This window comes from Cervus elaphus, chromosome 12, assembly GCF_910594005.1.
Source record: "Cervus elaphus chromosome 12, mCerEla1.1, whole genome shotgun sequence".
Lineage (NCBI taxonomy): Eukaryota > Metazoa > Chordata > Mammalia > Artiodactyla > Cervidae > Cervus > Cervus elaphus.
Window position 1 is genome coordinate 32,196,990 of NC_057826.1, and position 27,792 is coordinate 32,224,781.

A 27,792-nucleotide genomic window follows, 5' to 3' on the forward strand; every position below is an offset into this window, starting at 1 on the left:
CCAAACTTGTCTCCTAAGGTGTCAACTGTTCCTGTAACAGAAATCTTTGCTCTTTGAAAGAGTAACCTCTTCTGTAGTCATTATATTTATTTCTCATGTATTTCATACTACTACTAAAAACAATTTCCTAGAAATTGGAGCATTAATACTGGTTATACAGTTGACGATCTGTGTCTGCATATGTGTAATGATATTATGGTTTTGTTTTTAAAAAGAAGACCTTACTATTTGAGATAAGTACTGAAATATTTATAGATAAGATATAATCTCTAGGATTTGTAAAAAAAAAAAAAAAAAAAAACTATGAGAAGGGGAAAGGGGAATGGATGGAACCAGATTGGCAATGGGCATTGGGCACAGCTGATAAGTACATGGAGAGATAATTACACTCTTCAGTCTATTTCAATATTCTCCACAATAAAGAAGTTTTTCTCTTCAATTGTTATGGTTTGGGCTACTGTCATTAGACCTAATATATTTAGATGACCTTTACCACTTAAAAGGTGCTACAAAATCCAATACCAAAACACAAAATTACTATACACTACAGTATATATATTAATAGCAGCTATCACATTTTATTTACCCTGCATTAGGCTACTAGTGGGCTTCCCTGGTAGCTTGGCCAGTAAAGAATCTGCTGGCAATGCAGGAGACCCCGATTTGATTTCTGGGTCAGGAAAATTCCCTGGAGAAGGGATAGGCTACCCACTCCAGTACTGGCCTCCTCTGGTGCCTCAGAAAATAAAGAATCCACCTGCAGTGTGTGAGACCTGGGTTTGACCCCAAGGTCAGGAAGATCCCCTGTAAGAAGGGCAACCCACTCCAGTATTCCTTCTTGCCTGAAGAATCCCCATGGACAAGGGAGCCTGGTGGGCTCCAGTCCATGGGGCTGGAAAGAGTCAGACATGACTGAGACTAAGCATAGCACAGCAGGCTACTAGCGCCATTACAGTGAATTTACGTAAGTCATCTCATTTATTCTTCAGGCAAAGCTTATCAAGCAGTTACCACTAAAGGTTCAGAGAGATTAAGAAATTTGCTCAGTATCATCAGGATGGAAATAGACACCTTGAATGCTCATTATCAGTTCTAAATATTAAGAAAATAATTATTCTCACAATAACTCAAACACAATGCTCACATCCATACTGGTGTACTTCATTTCATATTATCATAAGCTATCAAGTAGACTTGGCCAAAGACACAGTTGAAATCAATTTACATTTTCCTAGTTAAGTCAATACTTGGTGGACTTACAAATTTTATTAGCATTCACAATAAAATCAAGTATAAGGCTAGCTGACTCTTCAGTCACTGTTTACAGCCACGATTGGAGGGAGGTAGCAAAGTTTAAGGCAGCAGGTTTAGCTTTAAGGCAGCAGCTTCAGCTCCTTTAAAAAAGTTTAAGGCAGCAGGTTTAGCTTTAAGGCAGCAGCTTCAGCTCCTTTAAAATGATCAATAAACATGTACAATCACAGGTTATCTGGCATTACAGATGTTAGTGATCTATCCCCTGTATGTTAGGGTGTTGAACCCTGAACAGTTCACAAATGTATGTGAAATTTAGCAATCACTTTATGTATCAGTTTTGAAAAGTTTCAAACAAAAGTGGATTTTTAAAGCAGCACAGTTCCTTAAAATTGCCAATATTATTTCCTATGGAACTAGTGAATTACTAAAAACACATTTTTACAAATTTTTACTAATGACTTTAACTAAAAAATTGAATATATTTTCCTTTGGAAAATATTTAAGTCTCAGGAAGTAAAACTTAATGCCTACTTAAGGGGCAAAAATTTTTTTTCAGTTAGTGCAACCTGCTGACTTTTTAAAAGAGTGAATTTCTTTCGCATGAAGGGAAAACACAGGAGACATACAAATCTTTGCAGAACAAATGAGGATACACGCTTTCTGGAACACAAATCTCACTAATAATATGTTTACTGAAAAAACAAAAACAAAAGCAAAATCAAAAAAGAAAACCTCAATCAAGGGGGGGCGGGGCAGAAAAGGCTGTTTTAAAGAAATTTCAAATCAATTTACTATGCAACAAATCCAGTAACAAATGTCTTCATACAATTTAAGTCAGGTCCTTTCCTCTAGCATATGGTAAATTATTTACAAAAACGTACATACAGAGTCTCAGAAAACTGAAGTATTAAAAAATTGAGATATATTCATACAGCAAAGAGGTAGTCATGAAAATTAATCATCAACTAAAAATAGGCTTATTTCTTAGCATTATAAAAACCTTACATTTTAACCCCTGTAATTGTTTACATTTTTAAAGTAGTAAAAGGTCGATTTTGGCACTTTGGTGATCTTTATTATTCCTAAATTTTTTTCACATGAAGATTAATAACTGATTACTATCATTAGAACATGTGCCTTGAGCTTTCTCCAGCAGTGTTAACATGTCATACCAAGCCTGGCACTCCCTTGGGCCAGGTATTTCCCATCTCCACTCCTATTCTCTTGATGAATTACACTTACTAGATGTACAGCTAGAGTCAAGGGTGACATGCCGTGAACAGAGAACACAGCAAAATGAATCTGGTTCTCTCAGAAACAAAAACAGTTGCCCTTGTATCAACATACCTAATTTAGAATTCAAAAAATGGATTAAAAATTATATACCTCCATGTTTCAGTTTGACCATTCATAAAACAAGCAATGACTAATCGCATGTAGAGGTGAAATTATCTCAAATTCACCTAAAATGAGACATTATTAAACTTAATGTTGTAAAATGTTTTAAAGCTAAAAAGATATGACACTCTTATCAGAAACCAATTCTTGGCACTTAAATCTGTGCACCTTTGCAACCCAGACAACTACCAAATGGTAAAAAACTGAAAGGGCTGCTTTTCTCAGAAGGGCTAATTCATAGCAAGAGCACTATGGAAAGGCGCTATGACAGACACTATTTTAAGGAAATAATGTCAAGATAAATACTGTAGCTTTACTCTTTTGTATAGCGTACATTGCTCAGAGGCAATTTTTAATCATGATCCTTCTATTTCATTCTTCAATAAGCCAGTCAAAAAATCCTTTTCAAAAACTGCTTTCCCCAGTTATTACTATCTAAATATTACCTAAAGCTATGCTATCTAATGCAGGAGCCACTAATCACATGTGGCTATGTAAATTCCAATTAATTAAAAATTCAGTTCTTCAATATACTAGCCTTTCTTCAGGGGCTCAGTAGCTTCGTGACTAGTGGCTACCATATTGGAGAGCACAAATAACACGTCTATCATAAAAAGTGCCGTGGGGACAGCTCTGATCTGAAAAAAGTGCATTGTGCAAAACTCATGAAATTTTTCAAACTCATTTTTAAAAAGCTGTTTAAAAGTATCATATCTTTAGGCTACAGGTTATTACTGATCTCTGTTTATATGTGTGAAAGAATGATATCAACTTTCTTGTCCTTACTTAGACAACTTATGAAGTACTTAAGAGTTCCATATAGGGCCAAGTAAAATATGAACTCACATTCTATTTTCACTACATGACTATAAAAGAACAAAGTGAAAATTTGACATGCATGATGAAAATAATTTAGCCATGTTTGTAATAGATCTCCCAGTAATATCCATAAAATTTGAAATACAAAAGAATATGTAACTGCCATTCAAAGTTTCTCACAAGAATGAGACCAAAAGCCCTTTAGATATTGCTCTATTTTACTTTGGTCTTGAGGGTGAGGGCACATTACGTAGGTTATCAACAAAAAATAATTAAAATAAAAACTGTCTTACAAATAAATTTCTACAGAATAAGGACAGAAAAGTAAGTTTTGGCTTAATGCATGCAAAAATGCTCTCATTTGTACTGATAGCTGGTATACGAGCTAACTTTGAATACTGTTAGGAAAATCAAGTTCATGTTGTTATTTTCACATTTACTTTGTCAGAACGCAAAGTGAGAGAGAGAACAATTGTATGTAACTTCTTCCAATAACTCTTAGATGCAAGGCAGGAAGTGGGGAACAGAATAATTTGCCTTTTTTTTTTTTTTAACTTCTTAGTAGGTAGAACAACTCAAACATAAAATGCACACAGCTGTATCTAAAAGAAAAATGCAAACACAACTTAACCATACTTTATTTGACTGCATCTTATTGAGACAGCTTGCACATTTCAAATCCCATTAAATCTCTCTCTCCAAAAGGATATGGGACAATAGAAGAAAATTATGCAGCAATATCCAGTCATCAAACAGCAGTCCAATATTTTGAGATACACGTGATACTTTATAGATACTCAACTCATATCTGACGTCCATATAATTTATGGTTATGTTTTTACAAACCTGAAAGCCCTGTAACAATATAGCACTCATTCTAGTGATGTCACGGTGCACTGAAAAGTAACTGATGCACTACCAATTTGCTTTTATCTATGCTCCTGGAAAGTGATGAACTTCATGATTTTTAGACACCATAATAAATATACACATCCAGTCTTATACATGTCAGCCAATACCATAACACAGGGCAAGGTAAAGTTAAAACATGTGACAAACAAACTTTACACAGATTTGTCAAGCAAATGGGGAGGGTACTTTGGGGAAGAGGCAGAAAATACTAAAACCAATATTTTAATAGTAACTTTTTTTTTTTTAATTTTGCTGGCTTCAGATTCGAAACTACTATCTGGTTTATGATCTGTGGACTTCTCTAGAGCAGTTTCATCCTCATGTAAGGGAAATTATAATCAGCCCACACATCAAAAATGGTAGTATACCCGTTAGCTTCTTTAATACTAACATATATAGCTTCACGGTAGCATGTATAAAAATGTTCAGCAGTACCAACTGCCAAACCAGTGTCAGTGGATAGTACAGTCAGTCTTAAAGAGGCAGCACCCCATTAAAAGAAAGTTGCACCAATTTTGCTCAGTTTTAGCCAAGTGAACTCACTCTATCAATTTCAAATGGAACCGTTTTACGATTATGTCAGAAAGATGAACACCCAATATAAAAAATTCATTTGATGATACTTCGAGACTTAATTTTGGTGCTGGGTTATCAGCTACAGAAAATTTCAGTACACTTAAGTAAACAATTTTTGCACAGCCAATTAAAGATACAAGGTAGACAATGATATTCAACATATACCAGCTAAACAATACAACCACCATTTGACTTTTCAGTCACATGGCTAAGTTCATGTTTAAAATACCCAATTAAAACACCCAGTCAATTCAGCAAAATTGGCCAATTCTGGGTGAAAAGGTCAGTAGTGATGGTTTCACTGACAACCTGCCAAAAAATTAATGGCTGAGCTAAAAACCAAGCATGTATTTACTTTAGAACTGTCTTTATTAGTGAGTCAAGCAAATGTATGTTCATCAACAATCATTACCCATGAACCAGCAAATGGTTCATTACCCATGAACCAGCAAATCAAACGTAAGGTGGTAAGATAAAATTTGACAGTGAAAGTACTAACTATATACTTCGTTCAATTCCCTTCATATCAAGAATGACAGAAGCATCATTATAATTGATATTCCTCTAAGTGCTCGAGTCCAAATGAAGTTTGAGCAAAAACATACTCAAAACGGTCACCCTGAAAGCTGAGTATCGTGTGGTCTTCATATTTTTAATGTAACCAAGTATTCTGCCCATTAAACTTTCAAGAGCAATACAAAATGGAAAGAAAAAGTTTTTCATTAAAAATAAGGAACTATTAATATAAATGATCCCATCAACAGGAAGATTTTATTTTCACCAAATTTATGAATCTTTATTTTAAAAGTACTTGTTACCATGTTCACTTTCAAGACACTACACTGAGCAAGGAGCAGCTTTCCTTTTAAAAAAAAGGCAACAAACTTTCCTGAAAGGGGGCTTTTACCAACTGTCAATGGAGGTAGGGTTTTTAAAAAATACAGTAATTATAGCCATAAAATAAAATTCAAACCAAATTCTAGAGCAGAAGAAAAGCATATGCAAATTAATGAAAAAACAATAGATTCCTACAAAACATTTTTCACAGAGAATGAATCTTTTTTTTTAAATGGGTACCTAGGTTTTCCAGTCAAATAAATTATCCATCACAGGTCTCTTAACTCAACTGAAAGCAATCAACTTTAAAATTTATTACACTGCACAGATTGGCTGAAACAAAATATAACTAATGAACATGGTGATGGCTATTAAGAAAACCCACAGAACTCATTCCAAAAAAAAATTTCCATGTCTCCCTTTTGTTTTCTGGGAACTAAGCAAAGTTCCCCCAAGAATTTGCACAAATAAATGAAAAGAAAATAAAATCAGTTTAAAACAGATACAGTGCACCTCGAAATTTATTTTCAACACCAAGAACCAAAAGCAAAGCATTTAAAGTGGAAGCAATGTGAATCCAAACCAAGTGGGAAAAAAGTTCCAACTACTTTGTAAAAGCTGTTCCTCACAGCTGAGCAATAATTTTGATTAAATAAAATCATACCAATTTACATTAATTTTTCTATTCTTTTCCAAAAATTCCCTCACGCTCAAAAAAAGTGCATCTAAAACCCAGCAATTCCCGGCTTCATCAACTTTTCTCATCCCTTTTGAGTCATTTCTTAAAGATACTCCAAGTAGATTTAACTTGTAAGATAAGAAGGGACTTCTACAGTAAACCACTCTGTCACTCACCTGGAAAAAGTATCCAAATTATAAAAATCTGAAATAATTTATTATCAAATTTAGAATTTAAATAAAAACAAGTTTGCTTGCAAAGGCCTTAAAGAAAAGGAAAAGACAGCATGCATTCAAAAACTATAGAGATGAAGACAAATATACTTATCTACACAGGCACTGGCAGACGCAATTTGTTATCTTTACTCATTGTAAGACACACCCAACCCTACGTAACAATTTTTTAATTCACTAATCACTGAGGTACCAATATTCAAGAATGGAAAATTTAATATTGAAAAAATAAAACCTAAAATTGAAGCTTTTCCCCCACCCCCTCAGAAAAACTATGGCAGGTTTCATGTGAAATGTTAGTATATTCAGAGATTTTTACAATCTACATTGGCTTTTTTTAAGGAACAAAAATCATGTTCCACATCCTGGTTCTGCAATAAAATTATCACTGTGTAAATAATGTCAGCAGACTTTTCAAATGAACAAACAAATCTTGGCTATCAACTGGCACATCTTGTTGGTACCAAAAGAACTCTTTAAGTTTAAAACAATCTCTTTTAATTCAGAAGAAATGCGCCATGCCAAAGTGCAACAAATATTGTGCGACACTCAAATGAGACACTGACAGATAAGAGCTGCATGGAAATCACTAAATCCACCTGCAAAGCAATTCTGTACAAATTGCATTGCATGCAAAGGTCGAGTCTGCATGGTTGGAAAGGTGTTCCTTGATGTCAGTTTCTCAACGCAGCCACAATTTAAGTCGCAGTGCATCAACTCCATTTAAATAGTATCTGAACAGCCTCTTATCTCGAACAAAACCAAGATTTTCATAAAGTTTCAAAGCAGACTTATTCGTTATTTCTGTTTCCAAAACAACCTTCAAAATAAAAAGAGAAAACTAAGTTACAATTTTATATATTTGAAACTAATTTATAATTTCATAATTTGACAAATCACTTATAAACAATATGATCACATATTTAAGAAAAACAAACTACATTTAATTGTTTTAAAACTGATGGTGAAAGCCATAAACACTAATGATGTACAGGAAGAATCCAGAAAAAGTGTCAGAACTGTAAAAGTTAATTATCGCTCAGGGCAAGGGAAGTGGGAGAACTGGGAACATCATCTTTTCTATTGATTTTTGTAAAATGTCCATGTACAGAGAAGCCTCGTGGACTACAGTTCATGGGATCAGAGAGTCAGACATGACTGAACGACTAACAAGTTCACTTCGGAATTCTTAGCAATGAGAAATATGTTTTATATTAAAATGATGATGAATTAGTTTCTTGTAAAGAAAAGTAGTGTGACAAAAAGATGAAGAAAAAAATCAACAATCAAAGGTTTAAGAAAATAAACCAGTACTTGAAACTATTCAAACTGACCTCCAACTCCTACATTCTCATTAATATGTCATTCTTTATCCTGGTGACAATTACCGCATTTATCTAGAGTCAAGACCAAAGTCTGCAAAGACCTTTTCAGGCCAAATGTGCCTACTGCCTGTTTCTGTAAAGTTTTATTGAAACACAGCCATGTCCACCAATCTACACAATGTTTTTGGCTGCTTTCTCAATATAACTGCAGATATCAGCAGTTGCACCAGAGACTTGTGGTCTGCAAAGCCTAAAATATTTACTATCAGGCCCTTTGCAGAGAAAGTTTGCCAAAACTAGATCAAAGATACCAACACTTAGCGTACCTGGAGTATTTGTTAAAACAGACTGCATCTCAACTCAAGTTTCTGAGTAGGTTTCGAGTGGTGCCCAAGGATCTGCATTTTTAAAAAAATTGCCAGGTGATGTTGATGCTGCTGGTAAGAGGACTACATTCTGAGAACCACTGTCCATACATTATGGATATCAATATAATATTAACAGAGGAATACAAGTATTAACTTCTATCTGCTGCTGCTATTAACTTCTATCTAGGTCTTCTTAAATACTACTGAAACAATGGCCCTGACAATGAAGACCTGACACTTTTGAATATTATGTGATGTTCTTCTACTTTACTTCTATATTCCTCTACCAAAGTATCCTCTAACCCATCCTCCCTATGTATCTTTTACATACATAGCTCTATTTGCCTTTCTATTGATTCTCAACCTATCTCACTGAGAATCAACACAGTGAGCCACAGTTACTGTTGGGATGTCATAACCCACTGGTGTTTAGAGTGGAAAAAAAGGGCAAAGTATAATTAAACAAAGGCCCAAGCAAAGCCCATGAATTTCTGTTCTATCACAAGCTATTAAAAAAAAAACTGACAAGAATTCAAGCAACAGATATGAGAAAAAACTCATCATATTCAAAAAACTCATGACCAACTTCTCCACAGTTCTGCACATCAGTAACAAGATGTCCATCCATGAATGCCTCAAACCTAAAGCCTAGGAGTCATCTCTGTACCTCATTCCTCTCCACTCCCTTGCATATAATACTCCAAGCACTGTTTCAGTTTTATCTCTTAAATCTCTCTCAAATTGATCCTCTTCTTTCTGCCCCTGTTGATAACATTTTAGTCTAAGCTGCCATCAACTATTACCTCCTAGCTTTAAGGTCTCAAATTCTGAGTGATGCTCTTGTTAATCCCCTGCTTAAACCATTTATTGACTCCCTTTTGTCCTCAAGAAAGGGTACACAATCTAACAGTAATCTAAAGAGACCTGAAAGATCCATCAAGATATGGCCTCCACCTATCCTACTATTAATAACTGGGCTTCCCAGGTGGTGCTAGCGGTAAAGAATCCTCCTGCCAATGCATGAGACACAAGAGAGGCAGGTGTGATCCCTGGGTTGGAAAGATCCTCTAGAAGAGGGAATGGCAACCCACTCCAGTATTCTTGCCTGGAAAATTCCAGGGACAGAGGAGCCTGGCAGGCTACAGTCCATGGGGCCGCAAAGAGTCGGACACAACTGAGCACACACACACACAAGTGTGCTCTAGGTCCCCACCCCTTCCTCACCATGATCAACACTAAATTTGCAGTTTTTAGAACTCACCATTCATTTTTCCACCCTAGACCTTTCACATAAGCAGTTTTCTCTGTCTGGAAGAATGTTCTTCCCATTCTCCTATTCTTGCTTTTGGCTTTAGCATGTCACTTCCATACTGGGTAGAATGTCTCTTTCCCTTCAGACTTCCCACAGCACTCTGCTCTGCTCCTCATTCACCTGCACGCTTGTCCTGTTTGATGAGCTATGACATCTTTCGCAGCTGGTGAGCTCAACAAAGACAGGGATCATGGGTACCTCATTCACAGCCATCTCGTCTGCACCTAACATACTGCCTGACACACGGAAGGCTCCTAAACATTTGTTAATTATACACGTCCTTAGCACTTTTCATTGTATTACATATATTACACAAATACGAAACAAACAAATGTGCTGTCAAGCTTTTATTACTTTTTTTTTTGCTGTCAAGCTTTTAAATGACCAGAGTACTTTAAGAAAAAGTATTATCTTGAGGCAATTACCTATGCAAAAAAACTCATGAAGGCAAATCACACACTAAATCCAAATTCTAAAAAGATCTAAAAACAAGCAATTCACAGTTCAGGATCAAGGGAAGATGTTCCTAAGAAGGCCTTAAATAAAAGTTATATAGCAAGCAAACTGGTTTAAGGTGAGAATAAGAAGTCAACAACTACTCTTTGCTCTTAAAATACTATAATTTAACAGTGATGTATGCCAGTGATATATGCCATCAGTGATGTATGCCATCCTCCGTTTGGAACACTCCTGTTTGGATAATGCAATTTACCAATTTTGAACTATTCTCTTGAGTAATCCCTATAATTCTGTTTCAGGCCAGCACCTAATTACAGCTAAAATGTTAAATCAAAACAATTAATATGAGAAGCAATAAAACTGCAACAACTCAGAACTGATTTCACAGAAATGAAAAGGAGAGTGACAGTTTAAAAAAAATACTATTTATTGAAGGCTAAGTGCTACACGAAGCATTTCACATGCATTATGTCATATCACATGCATCTGACATAACGTGATTGTCTTCAAGAACCCTATGAAATAGATGTATCTCTAACTTATAAGGGAATGAAACTCAAGGTCACCAGTAGAACAAAAATAGACCCGAGACTGAAAATGTGAACTAGAACTTAATAGTATCCACTTTTCTGTAACTCTGATTGTTTCCAAAAGTAAAACAAAGCAGCAAATGGGAGGTCTACATAATAAAGGGAATCCAAGTTCATATTCATTAATACTTAGCAATCTAAAATATTCAAAACAGCTGAGGCTAACTACATAAATACACACTTGAGGTGTAACTTAAGAGCTGAATTCAGGTTTGTTAGCATTCTAACAGATTAATAAAATAAAGCCCAATTTATAACAAAACATTAAAGAGAGGACTAACACCCTAATTAAAATGAAAAGATTCTCTCAGCACCCTCACATTCTATGAACAAAGAAATCATGTATTATTTGACACAACAGAAAATTCCACAAAAAAGTAACTACTTTGTAACACTTAATTAGCGAGTTTTATAAATACACAAAAACAGAATTTGGGCTTATATTGGAAATTTCCTATAAAATTATCTAGTCTGCATCATGGGAATACTACATAGGAAGCCAAAGGTTATTTTAATGTTAAAGAAACTTGACCAAGTTGAATTCTAGTGAACAGAAAAAAAGGGTTACAGTGAAGTTCTACAGATTCTCTCAGGAACAAACCACCGTCAGGATGAGCCAAACCACTACAGTTTAGAAAGACTTTTTTAAAACTACTGGCTAGGAGTCCTGGAGGCAGGGCTGAATAAACAATTCTATTCTCTTCATAACATCCCTTTTAGATCACATCCCTTTACCATCACACTGCAGAGACAAAGAGACAGATTATGAAAAGTTAAATGACCTTCCTACAATCACACAACTATACTGATAGAAGATGTATCTAGAACTCAGGATTCTCATATCCAGTTCTTTAACTAGGCCAAACTACTCAACCAAAAATCCTTCTAGTTTAAATAATTCCATTTTACTCTGCTCTTCACCTGGCAGCCTCTGCCTCATAGATAAACTATGTTTCCAGTGAAAAAACTAAAAATGTTGAACATATAATTATTGAACACAAAAAACTTAAGTCATCTTGTACATTACCATAAAATGTATGTTATTTTGTTAACATGTAACAGGTTTATTATTGGTTACTTAAGTAATTCAGCCACTGTTGGTGGGAATGTAAACTGCTACAGTCATTATAGAAAAGAGTGTGCCGGTTCCTCAAAAAATTTAAAAAAGAACTATCACACAATTCAGCAATCACCCTTCTGGGTATATTACCAAAGGAAGTAAAATCAGGACCTCAAAAAGGTTCCCATGTTCATGATGGCATTATCACAATTTCTAAAATAAGGAAACAACTTAAACATCCAACAAATGGGTAAAGAAAAAGTTGGCTGTATCTTACACACAGACTACTTTTTTGGCCTTAAAAACAGAAATCCTGCCAGTGGGTCAACCATGGGTGAACCTGGAAGGCATACAGGAATATATCTTACACACACACACGGGTGAAGCTGGAGGGCATATATCTTACACACACACACACACACACACACGGGCGAAGCTGGAGGGCATATATCTTACACACACACACACACGGGTGAAGCTGGATGGCATATATCTTATACACACACACGGGTGAAGCTGGAGGGCATATATCTTACACACCCACACACACACACACACACACGGGTGAAGCTGGAGGGCATATATCTTACACACACACACACACACACACGGGCGAAACTGGAGGGCATATATCTTACACACACACACACACACACACGGTGAAGCTGGAGGGCATATATCTTACACACACACACACACACACACACACACACACGGGTGAAGCTGGAGGGCATATATCTTACACACACACACACACACACACGGGCGAAGCTGGAGGGCATATATCTTACACACACACACACACGGGTGAAGCTGGAGGGCATATATCTTACACACACACACACACACACACACACACACGGGTGAAGCTGGAGGGCATATATCTTACACACACACACACACACACGAGTGAAGCTGGAGGGCATATATCTTACACACACACACACACACACGGTGAAGCTGGAGGGCATATATCTTACACACACACACACACACACGGGCGAAGCTGGAGGGCATATATCTTACACACACACACACACACGGGTGAAGCTGGAGGGCATATATCTTTACACACACACACACACGGTGAAGCTGGAGGGCATATATCTTACACACACACACACACACACGGGCGAAGCTGGAGGGCATATATCTTACACACACACACACACACGGGTGAAGCTGGAGGGCATATATCTTTACACACACACACACGAGTGAAGCTGGAGGGCATATATCTTACACACACACACACACACACACGGTGAAGCTGGAGGGCATATATCTTACACACACACACACACGGGCGAAGCTGGAGGGCATATATCTTACACACACACACACACACACACACACGGTGAAGCTGGAGGGCATATATCTTACACACACACACACACACACACACACGAGTGAAGCTGGAGGGCATATATCTTACTTACACACACACACACACACACACACACACGGGTGAAGCTGGAGGGCATATATCTTTACACACACACACACACACGAGTGAAGCTGGAGGGCATATATCTTACACACACACACACACACACACACACACGGTGAAGCTGGAGGGCATATATCTTACACACACACACACACACACGGGCGAAGCTGGAGGGCATATATCTTACACACACACACACACACACACACACACGGTGAAGCTGGAGGGCATATATCTTACACACACACACACACACACACGGGCGAAGCTGGAGGGCATATATCTTACACACACACACAGGTGAAGCTGGAGGGCATATATCTTACACACACACACACACACACACACACGAGTGAAGCTGGAGGGCATATATCTTACTTACACACACACACACACACACACACACACGGGTGAAGCTGGAGGGCATATATCTTACACACACACACACACACACACACGAGTGAAGCTGGAGGGCATATATCTTACACACACACATACGAGTGAAGCTGGAGGGCATATATCTTATACACACACACACACGGGTGAAGCTAGAGGGCATATATCTTACACACACACACACACACATGCGTGAACCTGGAGGGCATGTATCTTACACACACACGGGTGAAGCTGGAGGGCATATATCTTACACACACACACACATGAGTGAAGCTGGAGGGCATATACCTTATACACACACACACACAGGTGAAGCTGGAGGGCATATATCTTACACACACACACACACACACGAGTGAAGCTGGAGGGCATATATCTTACACACACACACACACACACGGTGAAGCTGGAGGGCATATATCTTACACACACACACACACACACACGGGCGAAGCTGGAGGGCATATATCTTACACACACACACACACACGGGTGAAGCTGGAGGGCATATATCTTTACACACACACACACACGGTGAAGCTGGAGGGCATATATCTTACACACACACACACACACACGGGCGAAGCTGGAGGGCATATATCTTACACACACACACACACACGGGTGAAGCTGGAGGGCATATATCTTTACACACACACACACGAGTGAAGCTGGAGGGCATATATCTTACACACACACACACACACACACACACACGGTGAAGCTGGAGGGCATATATCTTACACACACACACACACGGGCGAAGCTGGAGGGCATATATCTTACACACACACACACACACACACACACGGTGAAGCTGGAGGGCATATATCTTACACACACACACACACACACACACACGAGTGAAGCTGGAGGGCATATATCTTACTTACACACACACACACACACACACACACACGGGTGAAGCTGGAGGGCATATATCTTTACACACACACACACACACGAGTGAAGCTGGAGGGCATATATCTTACACACACACACACACACACACGGTGAAGCTGGAGGGCATATATCTTACACACACACACACACACACGGGCGAAGCTGGAGGGCATATATCTTACACACACACACACACACACACACACACGGTGAAGCTGGAGGGCATATATCTTACACACACACACACACACACACACGGGCGAAGCTGGAGGGCATATATCTTACACACACACACAGGTGAAGCTGGAGGGCATATATCTTACACACACACACACACACACACACACGAGTGAAGCTGGAGGGCATATATCTTACTTACACACACACACACACACACACACACACGGGTGAAGCTGGAGGGCATATATCTTACACACACACACACACACGAGTGAAGCTGGAGGGCATATATCTTACACACACACATACGAGTGAAGCTGGAGGGCATATATCTTATACACACACACACACGGGTGAAGCTAGAGGGCATATATCTTACACACACACACACACACATGCGTGAACCTGGAGGGCATGTATCTTACACACACACGGGTGAAGCTGGAGGGCATATATCTTACACACACACACACATGAGTGAAGCTGGAGGGCATATACCTTATACACACACACACACAGGTGAAGCTGGAGGGCATATATCTTACACACACACACAGGCGTGAAGCTGGAGGGCATATATCTTACACACATACACACAAGTGAACCTGGAGGGCATATATCTTACACACGCACACAATACATTTTGGCCTTAAAAACTGAAACCGTGCCAGTGGGACACCCATGGGTGAACCTAGAAGCCACTGCCCTAAGTGAATTGTCAAAACAGAAAGGTGAATACTTCATGAGCTTGCTTATATGTATAAACTAATGCAATCAAACTTAATAGAAGAGAGTGTAGGACAGTGGCTGCCAGGGGCTGGGGAAAGGAGGAAATAAGATGTTGGTCAACTAACACACTGCACTCCTAAACTCCATTAAGAAATTTTGATTCCAATATATTTTCATCATTTATGAGTTAGTTCTGAATATTAATATGATGGTAACCATACCATAAATCTAAAAAATTTAAAAGTGCATAAAAGTAAATGGCCACATGTGGGTTCATTATTTTAGGTACACAAAAAAATTCATATATATTATCTGTATATACTCTTATTATTTCCCCTAATGTAAAACCAAACCAAAGAAGCTTGTCCTAGTAGCTACTAAACATTTGGCAGCCAGAGCACATAAGGAAGTAACCAAATTCAAGCCAGATTAGCAACATACATAATGCAATTCTTGTTTGTGAAGTAATGAATCTACCTGTTTCTTTTTTTTTGATGCTATAACTTTTTAGTCAGCTCCAAATATACAGAAAATGAAAAAAATCTTTCCTTAGACTGTTTAAACATGTCTAATTCTGATATAAACAGTTAGGAAAGTCATAGAATGGCAAAATGGAAAGATCTATCAGACCAGAAGGGTAATATTGTAATTTGGGCAAAAGCATGATTTACATTTCTACTGTGAAATGTACAGATCTACATTTCAACTAACCTCAGTTTAATTTATTCTGAATTTATCTTAAAACGACAAGTGGCAGCCAAAAGCAACATGACTCAAGGTCATAAATTCTGCAAACAGAAGGAAAGTAAAAATTGACTGGATGTGTACAATAAAGCTTCATAGAGATTTCCAAATGTATTTCTCTTAAAAGGCTCATAGATTAAAAAATCTCTAAGAATAAAAAAATAGCAGCACAACCTATGTAGTAGAAAATGTAATTTAAAACCCTTCCCAAATGTCTTTCTGGTAATTTGTCAAAGTTTCTTAACACTTAAGTTTCTTAACTTTAAGAGAAATGAAGGCTGGCCTAACCTAATGAAAGTAAAATCACAAGTTGGTTATTTTATAGTCTTGTATCCTTGGAAAATTATAGTTTCAAAGTTTTCCTCTGAACAATGAATTATATACAAGACTATTTTTATATAAAATTGCTTTTACCAAAAGGTATTTTAATAACTGGTTAACCCTGCAGATATATTTTTATGTGCAAAAAAAATAAGAAAAAGCTAGAAAGCTTAGACAGAAAGACAAGTTAAAAACTAATTACACAAATCAAAATTCAAAAGTTCCCCCCTCCCCCAAAAGAGGTATAGATAAGATGGTGAAGCACAGGACTAATCATTCAACCAATATTTATGAACCATGTACTCTATCACAAATGCTGTATACTAAGCATTAAAAATACAGCAGTAAATAAGAAATGGTATCTCTGCTCTGTGTCTAAGGCAGACTCTGAACAAGTAAACGTAAGCACAGTAAGTATTACAGAAAGGGAGGTCATAAAAACCATGGAAGGTGCCAACTGATTCTGTCCAAATGGATCAAGGAAAACTTAAAAGAAGTTGTTGATGTTTGAGTTGGGTTTTAAAAGACTGAGACGTTTTTTAATAAGCAGGGGAAGACGAAGAAACTACCGGGTCTAGCAAATATAAAGTAGTTACACTGGAGTGGAGGGGAAAAAAACCAAACCAAACAGGATGAAATGGTAATATAAGGAAGTAGAACCAACAAACACACTACCATCAAAAGTTAGAATGGAAAAAGTGATAGAAGAGTTTGCTGCTTATGTGGTTTAAAACTCAATGAAAGGGGAAGGGAAAGCCTAATAAAGAGTAAACAAGAGTTCTGTCCCTTTCTACAGCAAATTCTTTATCTGGACAATATGGGACACAGATAACCAATCTTTTTAAGCCATAGAAGAGTACCCTAAACCAGAAGCAGAGCTATTTAAAATGCAAAAATCATACAACAGAAGTAAGTTCATGGAACTATTCCCATTTCATTCTAAGACTGAGTAAAACCCATTGCTTCAAGAGTAAGAAAAATAAATCAGAGTTAGAACCCTAGGCTCACAGTGAATAGTTCTACCATAAAATGTATCACTAATTCAGGACTTAACCTTGAAACTACAACAGTATAACCAAAATCTCATCATTCCTCAGAACTTTCAAAGAAAAACTAATACTATTTAAACATCTGATAAGTTAAGATAAAGCATACTACCTATCTCACAGGTAGAACTAGGATAAATCAGAAACAGCTATTCATAAGGAACATAATACTCCCTCCTTATAACATCTCTGTTCACTGGGAACCACATTACTCAGTAAAGGAGCAAAACATGGTCTTTTCATCCCAAAGATTTATACAAACTGTTGAACAGCTTTTGTGAAGCCCAACTTCTCTTCTTGATGAACCATCTAAGCCAACATAGCTATAGTCCATATTAGACCTACATTCATGAAAAAATTTATACTTAATTTTATACTCACATTTTAGTTACCAGTGATGTAAATAATCAGGGTTATGGCACCTATTACTTTTTGTGATTAAAAGCTGTGAATATGAGATCCTTCATCATGTGTGAATTTTCTTATTTGGGGTAAAATAATTAAATATCCGTAAATCCCAGGATGACTTCCCTGTGCTGTCCAATGTTTGTAGGCCTTCTGATACAACCACCATCTAATGGGATCTGTCAGGCTACAAACTACAGAAGTGGACAAGCAGTGTGAGAATAGTAACTCTGCAGTCCATCTGTACTGACACGGAATCCTGTTCGTGAGATACTGTTAAGTGGAAAAAGTAGTTATTACAGAGTAATAACTTGTGACTTCATTTGCATAAAAAAAAAGTGGGAATATTTCAAGTGTGCTTAGAAAACGGGAAGATGCAAATTGCAAGATGAATAGTAGCTCCAAGTAGAACGATGAAGAGTTGAAGAGATGGGGGGGAAAGGGGACTTTGCATCCCAAACACACACACATATATAAAGGTTAATGCTTTGTGTATAAATTCTGTACCAAAAAAACCCACTTGAAAAAAAAAGTAACCAAAATAAGTTACTTAATGGCATCAGTCTGAGAAAAAAAATTACCTAACTTCAAGTACTTTGAGAACTCTCCAAGGCACATTTGCCCTCCAATAAGAAAGACAAGTGTTAGAAGTACTACTCACAAAATTACTAGCACAATACAACTCTGGTACTTCTTAGTCACCACTATTATATTAAAGATAACCATACATCCCTAGTTTATACTTATTTCCTTCCACATTATGTAATAGTAAATCTTAATATTCCCAACCATTGCCATTATTTATTGAGAACCTACCATATGTAAAGCGCAGTGCTGCAGCATACAAAGAAACTACCTGACATAAGGCTTTACAGACAAGTTGAAGAGAAAAGATGCTTTTATGTTAATATACAGGTAGTTCTGCATTTAAAAAGTGGTTGTCTTCCCCCCTCCAGCCTTATTATTTAATGCTGAAAGCTTTTTCAAATGTGAAATGTTTTTCATATTGGCTGATCGCTGACCCACAGGGGAAAAAAAAATTATTATTTAGAGAGAAACCAAGGCCAATATGCAAGTACATTACAGTAAGGTTTATAATAAGAACTACCTTAAATGATTTGACTGATAACAAATTGGAGTTCTGAATACCAATTATTTATTGAAAATATCTAAAATTTTACCTTTATATTTTGACTTTAAATTTTAGCTCCTATTATCATCTTAAAATTTGTTATAGAATCAAAGTTCATGTGTTTTTTAAATGGAATATAATTTTCAGCACAAGTTATATTTATATAATAATAGTCTGCAATGAAATTACAGTATGATTTACTTGGGATACTTATATAAATACCCAGTAGAATATAGCCCAGGACAAAAGGTCTTAAACATTTAGGAAGACTTACCTCATCACAGTCTCCTTCAACCATAGCATATATAGCTTTCTTAACCAAGTTAGTACCTAGAATACAGAGCTGAGTATTAATGAAGTAAAAATGTAATTAGTTTCTTACAGATACCTAAATTATTTATGATTTACATTATATATTATAATATTTATAATTCTGAGAGGCCCAACAGAAACTATGCATAGCAATAAGTTTCCTTTTGAAAGACCTATCTCCTGATATATATCCTTTTCTCAGAGGTAAATGCTATTTTATTCCAAGAAAAAGGCAAGATACGGCCAGAACAACCCAGGAACTCCTTCAGCTGGCAAGAACTCACTGCGTGACCTCTAAACCAATCTTGCCAAAGACCATACAAGAACTGCTGTGACCCAAAGTGGGCCCAAGATACTGGGTTAGTTCCTACAAACCTTATAGTTTGGGCACTATAGTATGCCTGGGCACACCAGATGGTTTCAGTGCTGTGTCTATATTCTAGTTTAGAGCAGATATACTTAGTACATTAAAAGGAAAACAAATGCCAGATCTAATTTTAAGAGAAGGAATCCAAATTTTATAGGAACTCCCTTAAATTTTCAAATCATGTACACAAGCAAGCACCCATTACATGGGCCATACAAAACATGTTCAAGGGCCAAGATGCAATCCTCAAGGCACTGGTTTCTGCCCTCTGAAGTAGCCAGACAATTTGCCTATCATTTGCCATGAATCCTTATCAGCTCTTGTTAATACATCAAAGATGCAAACTTGGCTTATACAATAAGTCCAATTCATTAAAAATCTTAGTGGCAAACTGTAACACTGTAAGAAAAGTTGGTTAAACCTATTATGTATTAAGTAAACCTAATCATAATGACATCTCAGACTGTGCAAACCAGTCTTAAATTGAACAGAGCCACTCATATAGTGGCTCAGAGGTTAAAGTGTCTGCCTGCAATGTGGGAGACCTGGGTTCAATCCCTGGGTAGGGAAGATCCCTGGAGAAGGAAAAGGCAACCCACTCCAGTATCCTTGCCTGGAGAATCCCATGGACGGAGGAGCCTGGTGGGCTACAATCCACAGGGTCGCAAAGAGTCAGACACGACTGAGCGACTTCACTTTCACTCACAAGTAGCTTAAAAAAACAAAACTGTCAGTGAAAAAGGTACTAGTAATTACATACTGGTGGTTCAGTGGTAAAGAATCTGCCTGCAATGCAGGAGATCTGGGTTCAATTCCTGGGTGGGGAAGATCTCATGGATAAGGGAATGGCAACCCACTCCAGTATTCTTGTCTGGAGAATGCCATGGACAGAGGAGCCTGGCAGGCTACAGTCCATGGGGTTGCAAAGAGTTGAAATTACTGAGGCAACTTAGCATGCACGCACAGGCATCAAATCTTATTTCATGAATGCTTACTTAGCTTCAGAACATTTCAGAATTTGCCATGTTAAGACAAGAGCTTGTCTACCTGCTCCTACATTTTTGAACAAAGTCAGTAGGTCCGAGACTCTAGGACAGTGGTTCTTAAGTGGCTGACAACATAGACATCTGGGGAAATTTCAGCCCTACTTCTAACAGGACAAACAAGATTCTTAAGGGGAGGGGCCTAAGCATTTGTTTGTAAACCACCCAGATGATTCTAATGACCATTATAAACCATGAGTATAAGATTAACTGAAAATACCAGGAAAGGTAGCCCAGGAAGTTTGGGAATATCAGTAACAAACAATTCTGCTTTCTTCTGGACCTCCCCGAATTGCTAATATAATGTTTGGTGATTAGTACGAAATAATGGTAATTTCTCCATAATGTTGCCTTGATTGAAGACCGTTGAACCCATAACCCAAGTACAGACTTGAGCACTGTTATCAAGCACCCTAATAATGCTATTAATAACTGTAGAACTCAATACAATACAGTTTGAATGTGACCAAAAAAATGTTTGGAGGTGAAAACTGATCACCTAGTAATTGTTAGAAAGATAATCTCTCAAATAATTAAACAGTAATAAAGGAAACAATTCATTTTAAAAACATTTTGAAAATATTTTGAAACAAAAGCAATCAATAGTCTTCTCTCAGCTTCATGCTCATTTCTACATACTATTTACATTTAAGTCGTCTGCTTCTTAAAAAAATGAAAATAATTTAGGCATTCTTTTTTTGACATAATATTTTTCTTACCAATGCCATTTCTCCTGTATTTGGAATCCACGGCTAACATGGCTATATAACCTCTGCGGAACATCTTTTTGTGCATATCCAACTTGCAAACGATGGCACCTACACACTCCTCCCCTACCATGGCCTTAAAAATAAACAAACAGTTACAAAGAATACATTGCCATTAAGTACTGCACAATTACCCAGGAAAAGAGCAACCAACCACTGGTCAGTGTTTTTGGAGGAGGAAGAAATAATGAGAATTTTAGCGACAGCAACCACATAAATTTCAGAAATCTAAATCCCAGTCTACGGCCATACCACCCTGAACGCGCCCGATCTCGTCTGATCTCGGAAGCTAAGCAGGGTCGGGCCTGGTTAGTACTTGGATGGGAGAAATCTAAATCCCAGAACTCCTTCAAATGTTCTAGTTTCAAAATCTTTCTACATTCTTTACAACATGAATTTCTTACACTCATTATTAAAGCCTATCATTATATAGGGTGAATATAAATTTCCACATGATAAACATTCAAGTACTTTATAAGAGGCACTTATAATCAGTTGCAATAAAGACCTATATGTTTAAGATTTGAGAAAGAGGAGACCTGAAAATAATTTTTTTAAGAAAAAGTCTTTTCATTAGATATTATAGTGTGAAACTTATCAACAAATTTATACAACAAATTTATATTTAATCATGATGAAGTTTTAGCAAAGGACAGATAGAAGACATTCATACCTGAATAGAAGAGTTAGATTTTGATTAGGAAAATAAAAAACCTAAAAGATTTTCAGAAAAAGGATTCTTTTTAAGGTATTCCCTAGATCCTACTCAGCAGTTTTGTTATTGAGGGACTATAAAAACTAGATATATGATGGTCTCATTTTTAGGATCTCCTGACAGTGTGAGTCATTACCGTAAAGCTCATAGAATATCTGAAACTCAAAAGTTTCATATTAAAGTAAAAGCTTAATTTTTACAGAGCTTCCTATTTCAATAAAAATGTACAGTCTTCCAGACAGAGATTATATATTAAATAAAAGCTAATCAGCCTCCATTCTCACTAAAAGTGCCAGTATCACCAATGAAAATATGCTTTTCCAGCATTCCATCCCTGACAAGAAGTTCCAGTTAAATACTATATTTTGGTAAATGTAAAAGGGCAACAGATCCAACTGTTTAATATGTCAGATAGAAATACCGTGCTTATATAAAGAGCCCTCGTTTTAATAAAAAATGAAAGTTTCAAATCATCTCTAAATAAAATTAATTTTTCAGAAATGATTTCAACAACAAAAACCAGGAATGGGTTAAAAAAAAATCAATAAGCAAAGCCCAACATATACTTAATACTTCTTTTATCTTGAATTTGTTATGACTTGTTTTTAGTTCATCATTCTGTAAATTGATTAAAAAGCCTTTTTTCCAACTGCGGAGAAATCTTTAGGCAAGATAATTCTAATCCATTTCACGCAAGCCTAAACTAGGTCAGAAAAATTCTTTTGAAGGGATATCAATTTTATTTATTTAATTGAAGTAGTTGATTTATTTTAATTGCAGCTGATTTACTTTGAAAGAATATTAAATTCAACAATTCACATTAATTCATTTCTGTTTTATCAACACAATGCAAAATTACTTGGGGCCAGTAAACCTCTAAAATTGTTATTGCTATTTTTATTCATGATAAATCAATTTGGCTCTTTCAAAATTCTTTTGGAAAATAAAATTTTTTTCTGTACTAAATACTGAAATATATACAAAAGTTGCCTGTTTGAACAGCATTTTCTGACTTGGATAAAACTTACTTCAAATATATGTGTGTGTGGTGTCTGTCTGTATATGTCAGAGATGAGATGGTACATTAAAGAAAATTTGGCCTGACCTCATAAGCTAGGGGAAATGGAAATCTACACAAATCTATGATACAAAATTGTAGGACACTTAGATTTCACAGTTAATAAACCATTCAAAAGAGGAAAAATTAAAACCACTAGCACACAACTAGACAATACTTTCAAACTGGATAGCCATTTCAAACAAATCTTCTTTGTCCTCTGACCAAGAAAGTAATTAGCAAAGTATCATATGAGTTCACTCTTGGGCTAGGTTGATTTCTTAAGAATCAAGAATCTGAAGGAAAAAAAAATCAAACTGTAAACATCATTTAAAAATAAAAGTCCAATATATGATACATAGTTACTAATAAGATGTTGGTACTGAGGAAGGTAAATGCTGTATTTTCTCCTGACAAACTGTTGATGAATATACACACAAAAATCAATAAACTGCATGTCAATTTTTCCAGAAAAAAAGCTTTGTATCTACATTTGGAACTCTTGCTATTAAAATGTGTTCATTTTTTTCAAGGATGAGAACTGAAAAATTCCAGGCAAGATTAAAATTTAACTCTAAAACGTCAAATGCTTATCAATCTATGGAACTTGAAAAACACAAGTTGTGTGAAATAGATTCCCAAATTCCAGAATACCACAAACAGCAAAATAGAAGAAGGTGGAAACTTAAATTTAGAACAAATAACAGAAGTACTACAGAATACCGCTGGTAAGAAGTTCAAAAAGGCACCAACAACTGAAAATACCATGAACTCAAAAGAGAGGTAAATTAGCTAAGAAAAGAGAAAATGATAGTGCCTCCTATTTGTACAGTACCATACTTTCACATTATAATTATTAGGAAACTCATTAAAAACCATCATTTTTGTTAGTCAAATATGGTCAAGGATTGGTGATTTTCTAAGGAACAACCTTACATACTCCATTTGATCCACTGCAGGTTACTTAAGGAAACCAGGAATATTCTGGAGACTTCTAGTCTCTTGAACTTGATGTTCGCAAGGACAACTATTCCTTGGCGAAGCATAACTTGGGACACAGGATCTTGGCTGAATTAGTCAAAAGAGTATGTCATTTCTCAAGTTCTTAGCTGTTTTCATTATGAGAGGCCAGGAGACCTGGGTTCCAGCTTTATATCTCTGGACACAAAATATCTGGAGACTTGAACATTTCAAGTCTCTCTGGTCTTTCATTTTTTTCATTAAAAAAAAAAAAAAAAAGAGGCTGAACTTAGATTATATCTGGGATCCTTTATAGTTTTTAAATGGTATGACTTGAAATAAACATACATTTATACTTGTTTTAAGTTAGTTCTCATGAGAAATTAAAAATTTTTTAATTACAATATAAAGGCCCCAGTTCCAAATGGTCTGACTGTTTAATCATTGTTTTATGTTCAATACTCCAGTTTCACACTTGCATTAGTAAATCTTACAGGTCAACTACTGTGTATATCACTATTTCTACATAGTCAGAATTTAATGTTAAACAAATTAGCTATTAAGGGTTAAAGTTCAATTAGCTGGTGAACTGGGAGGAGTGTATGTATAATCAAACTAAAGTTTACTAACATTCAGTTTATCAGTCTAAAATGGCAGACAAGTTGAGGTAATACCAGAACTCAAAAGTTGACTATCACACATACACAACTATCTTCTGGAATTAACAAAAATACACACACACACCATTTCAATTTAAAGTGTAACTAAACTGTATGCTTTTGTGAGTTACTTACAATCAATCTACAATCTTTAGCACTTATAATGGGATTTGATAATGACATTTATAATGTTATGAAAACCATTTTCCCATATTCATTGACACAGACATGCCTTAGAACTTCTACTTTGATGCAACAGTTAGAATCCTGTACAAGTAGCTTTGTAGAATATAAAATAGCTCCCAGCTTAAACAAACATACTACACTGAAGTTTAGCGAAGTGAATGCAGAAAACAGCACAACTACCATTACAACAATTACAGAGGTTACATTTTCAGATTACCACCAAGCTACGGAATCAAAAAGACAGATTTCTAAAGTATGGTCAGAGCATTTTACAAGCAATTAACAAGTGAAAGTAAGTCAATTCTAAACAATAAATAATGGTAGTGGCTTTTCCCTTCACATATCATAAAACACTCATTAAAAGCATGTTGCCTTTCTTCAATAAAATTCAATGGAAACAACATGCTGTGAGCACATGATACAAAGCACATACCTGTAGTCGATATTTAGGTGAAAGATTTCATACAGACTGAAACTGGTCAATATTATTGGGAAACTATCGGTACTACCAGTACTATGTAAGTTAAAATATATATACATATTCAGCTTGTTTGGTAAGCCAATTCTTTCTTACTCAGATGTAAGTAAAAAATTTGTCAATTATATTTCACACAAGCCAGCATTAGTACTAGCATTTAGACATACCTGTGACCAACTTCTTAAAAAAAAATTATAGATTAGTAACAATTTCACACTTAGTTTCCTACACTCCCAAAAAGGGTATTTTGCTCAAGTTTCGGGAGTCTTTTTCAACCACCAGAAGTGTTAGTATCGCCTTCTGCAACTCTGCACCAGAAAGCAGGCTGGCTACAACTGCTAATTGTCCTGTTGAAGTAAAAGGAAACAATCTCCGTAATTACGGAATATGCTTGTAAGATTTAATTCTCCAATGTGGCCACAGCAAGTTTACCGACAATCATGTTCACCAAAACATGTTTATGCATACACTCTTCCCTGATTATGGCTGTAATTGAGAGATTAATAATGCCTGTATCTGAACAGAACCATGCGCAAATTAAATGATTGCAAAGTGCTTTGAGGATGAGGGAGGATAATTAAAGACGGTTAAACATGATGATAAGCTAGTGTAAACAGGATACGAGACCCCCAACATGCATTATACTAGCTTACTGCATTTACATCAGTATCAAGTTGACCCGGATCACGAAGTCTTACCTTTCATACTGTTTCATTAAATACGTAGGAGTGTATACACGCACTTTACATCATGTATAATACTATGAAATGCAGAATACATACATTGACATTCCAGCCCTCACACTCCCTGCCCCGCACGGCCTGGATCTCTGCCGGGTTCACCCGTTTTTCATTCCATCCACTTACCAAGAAGCACAGCTGTGGCCAGTTGTGGATAAAATATCTATAGGTATATATGGAGTAGGGTTCAGACAGATCTTTGGTGATCAGTCTCATGATATCGGGCATTTGTAGCTCGGATTCATATCGGACGTAACGTATCGTCCGATCCTCCCCCGGCTCAACCTCCCGGCCTGAGGGGCTCCTTAAACTGCAGCCTGCGGTCAGGGATGAAGCCAGCAGCCGCACCTGCTCGTCTTCCTCCTCCTCCTCCTGCTCCGTGCCCTCCGCCAGTCCATTGCGGGCCGCCGCGGGATCGCTCGCCGCCGCTGCCTCTGCCGGGCTGGGGAGCGCAGTTCTTGCATTACTGGGGAGGCAGTGAGGGGGGCTCTCGCCCGAGTGTACCCCGGCTCCTTTTGTTGCAGTCGCTCTGGGGCCCCCGTCGGGGGTGGCCGCGATCGTGGCCGCCTCGGCCGAGCTCAAAACCTTGCTCTTGAGGGAGGCGGCCGCCCGGAGGTGCCGCAGTTCGGGGTTGATCAATCCGTTGAGCTGCAGCTGCTCCTGCGGCGGCTGAGGGCAGCGGAGGCACGGATGCCCCTTGGCCGCCGCCTCGCCGCCCGCCGGGCTCCCGCCGCAGCCGCCGCCTTCGTGCTCCTCGTCGTCCTCCTCGTCCTCGCTGCAGCAGGCGAGGGCGGCCCCCGCCGAGAAAGGACAGCGGGGCTCGGCCGCCGCCGAGGCCGGAGGTGCTGGTGGTGGGAGGAGGCTGCTAGGCCCAGGCGGTACCTCCGCCATCCTAGAGGCGACACAGACCGAGAGGGGAGGCCATGAGACCCGGCGGACGAGCGCGGAGCAGAGGAAGCCGAGGGCAGGGGGCGGCGGGAGTGGGGGGGGGAAACAAAGGCAGAAACCGTCCCTAACAGAGCTGGCCCCCCAATTCCGCGCCACCCCCCGCCCCGTCTCTTCAGCGCCGCCCAGCTGCTCAGCCGGCCACCGTCCCCGTCCGCCCGCGCCCATCCGCCAGCCCTGTCACCCGCGGCCCCTCCCCGTCCCCTCCGCGCGGCTCACCCCGCACAGGTCCCCGCCGCCACTGCCGCCACTCCTCTTCCTCCTCAGCCGCCGCCGCCTCCCTCGCCGCCGCGGCTGCCTCCGCCGCCGCCAAGGCTCACACTCAGCCGCCGTCGCCGTAAAGCGCCTCGGCTGTTACCCCGGGTAAAGTTTCCTGGGCCTGGCTTTACGACACTTCCCTGCCTGCCGGCTGCCGGGCCGAGGGAAAGGGGC

The 27,792-nt window shown here is 37.8% G+C and overlaps 1 protein-coding gene across 1 annotated transcript; it reads right to left on the bottom strand.

Moving 5' to 3' along the window:
- Positions 1 to 4,085: 4,085 nt before the first annotated feature.
- On the bottom strand, positions 4,086 to 27,740 carry NAA30 (N-alpha-acetyltransferase 30, NatC catalytic subunit). The gene is made up of 5 exons (XM_043920020.1): positions 27,580 to 27,740; positions 26,542 to 27,307; positions 21,573 to 21,696; positions 19,406 to 19,461; positions 4,086 to 7,528 (listed from the first exon to the last, which is right to left on the bottom strand). The coding sequence occupies exons 2-5, from the start codon at positions 27,304 to 27,306 to the stop codon at positions 7,391 to 7,393; spliced, it is 1,083 nt and encodes a 360-aa protein (XP_043775955.1). The 5' UTR covers position 27,307; positions 27,580 to 27,740; the 3' UTR covers positions 4,086 to 7,390.
- Between the last annotated feature and the right edge of the window lie 52 nt (positions 27,741 to 27,792).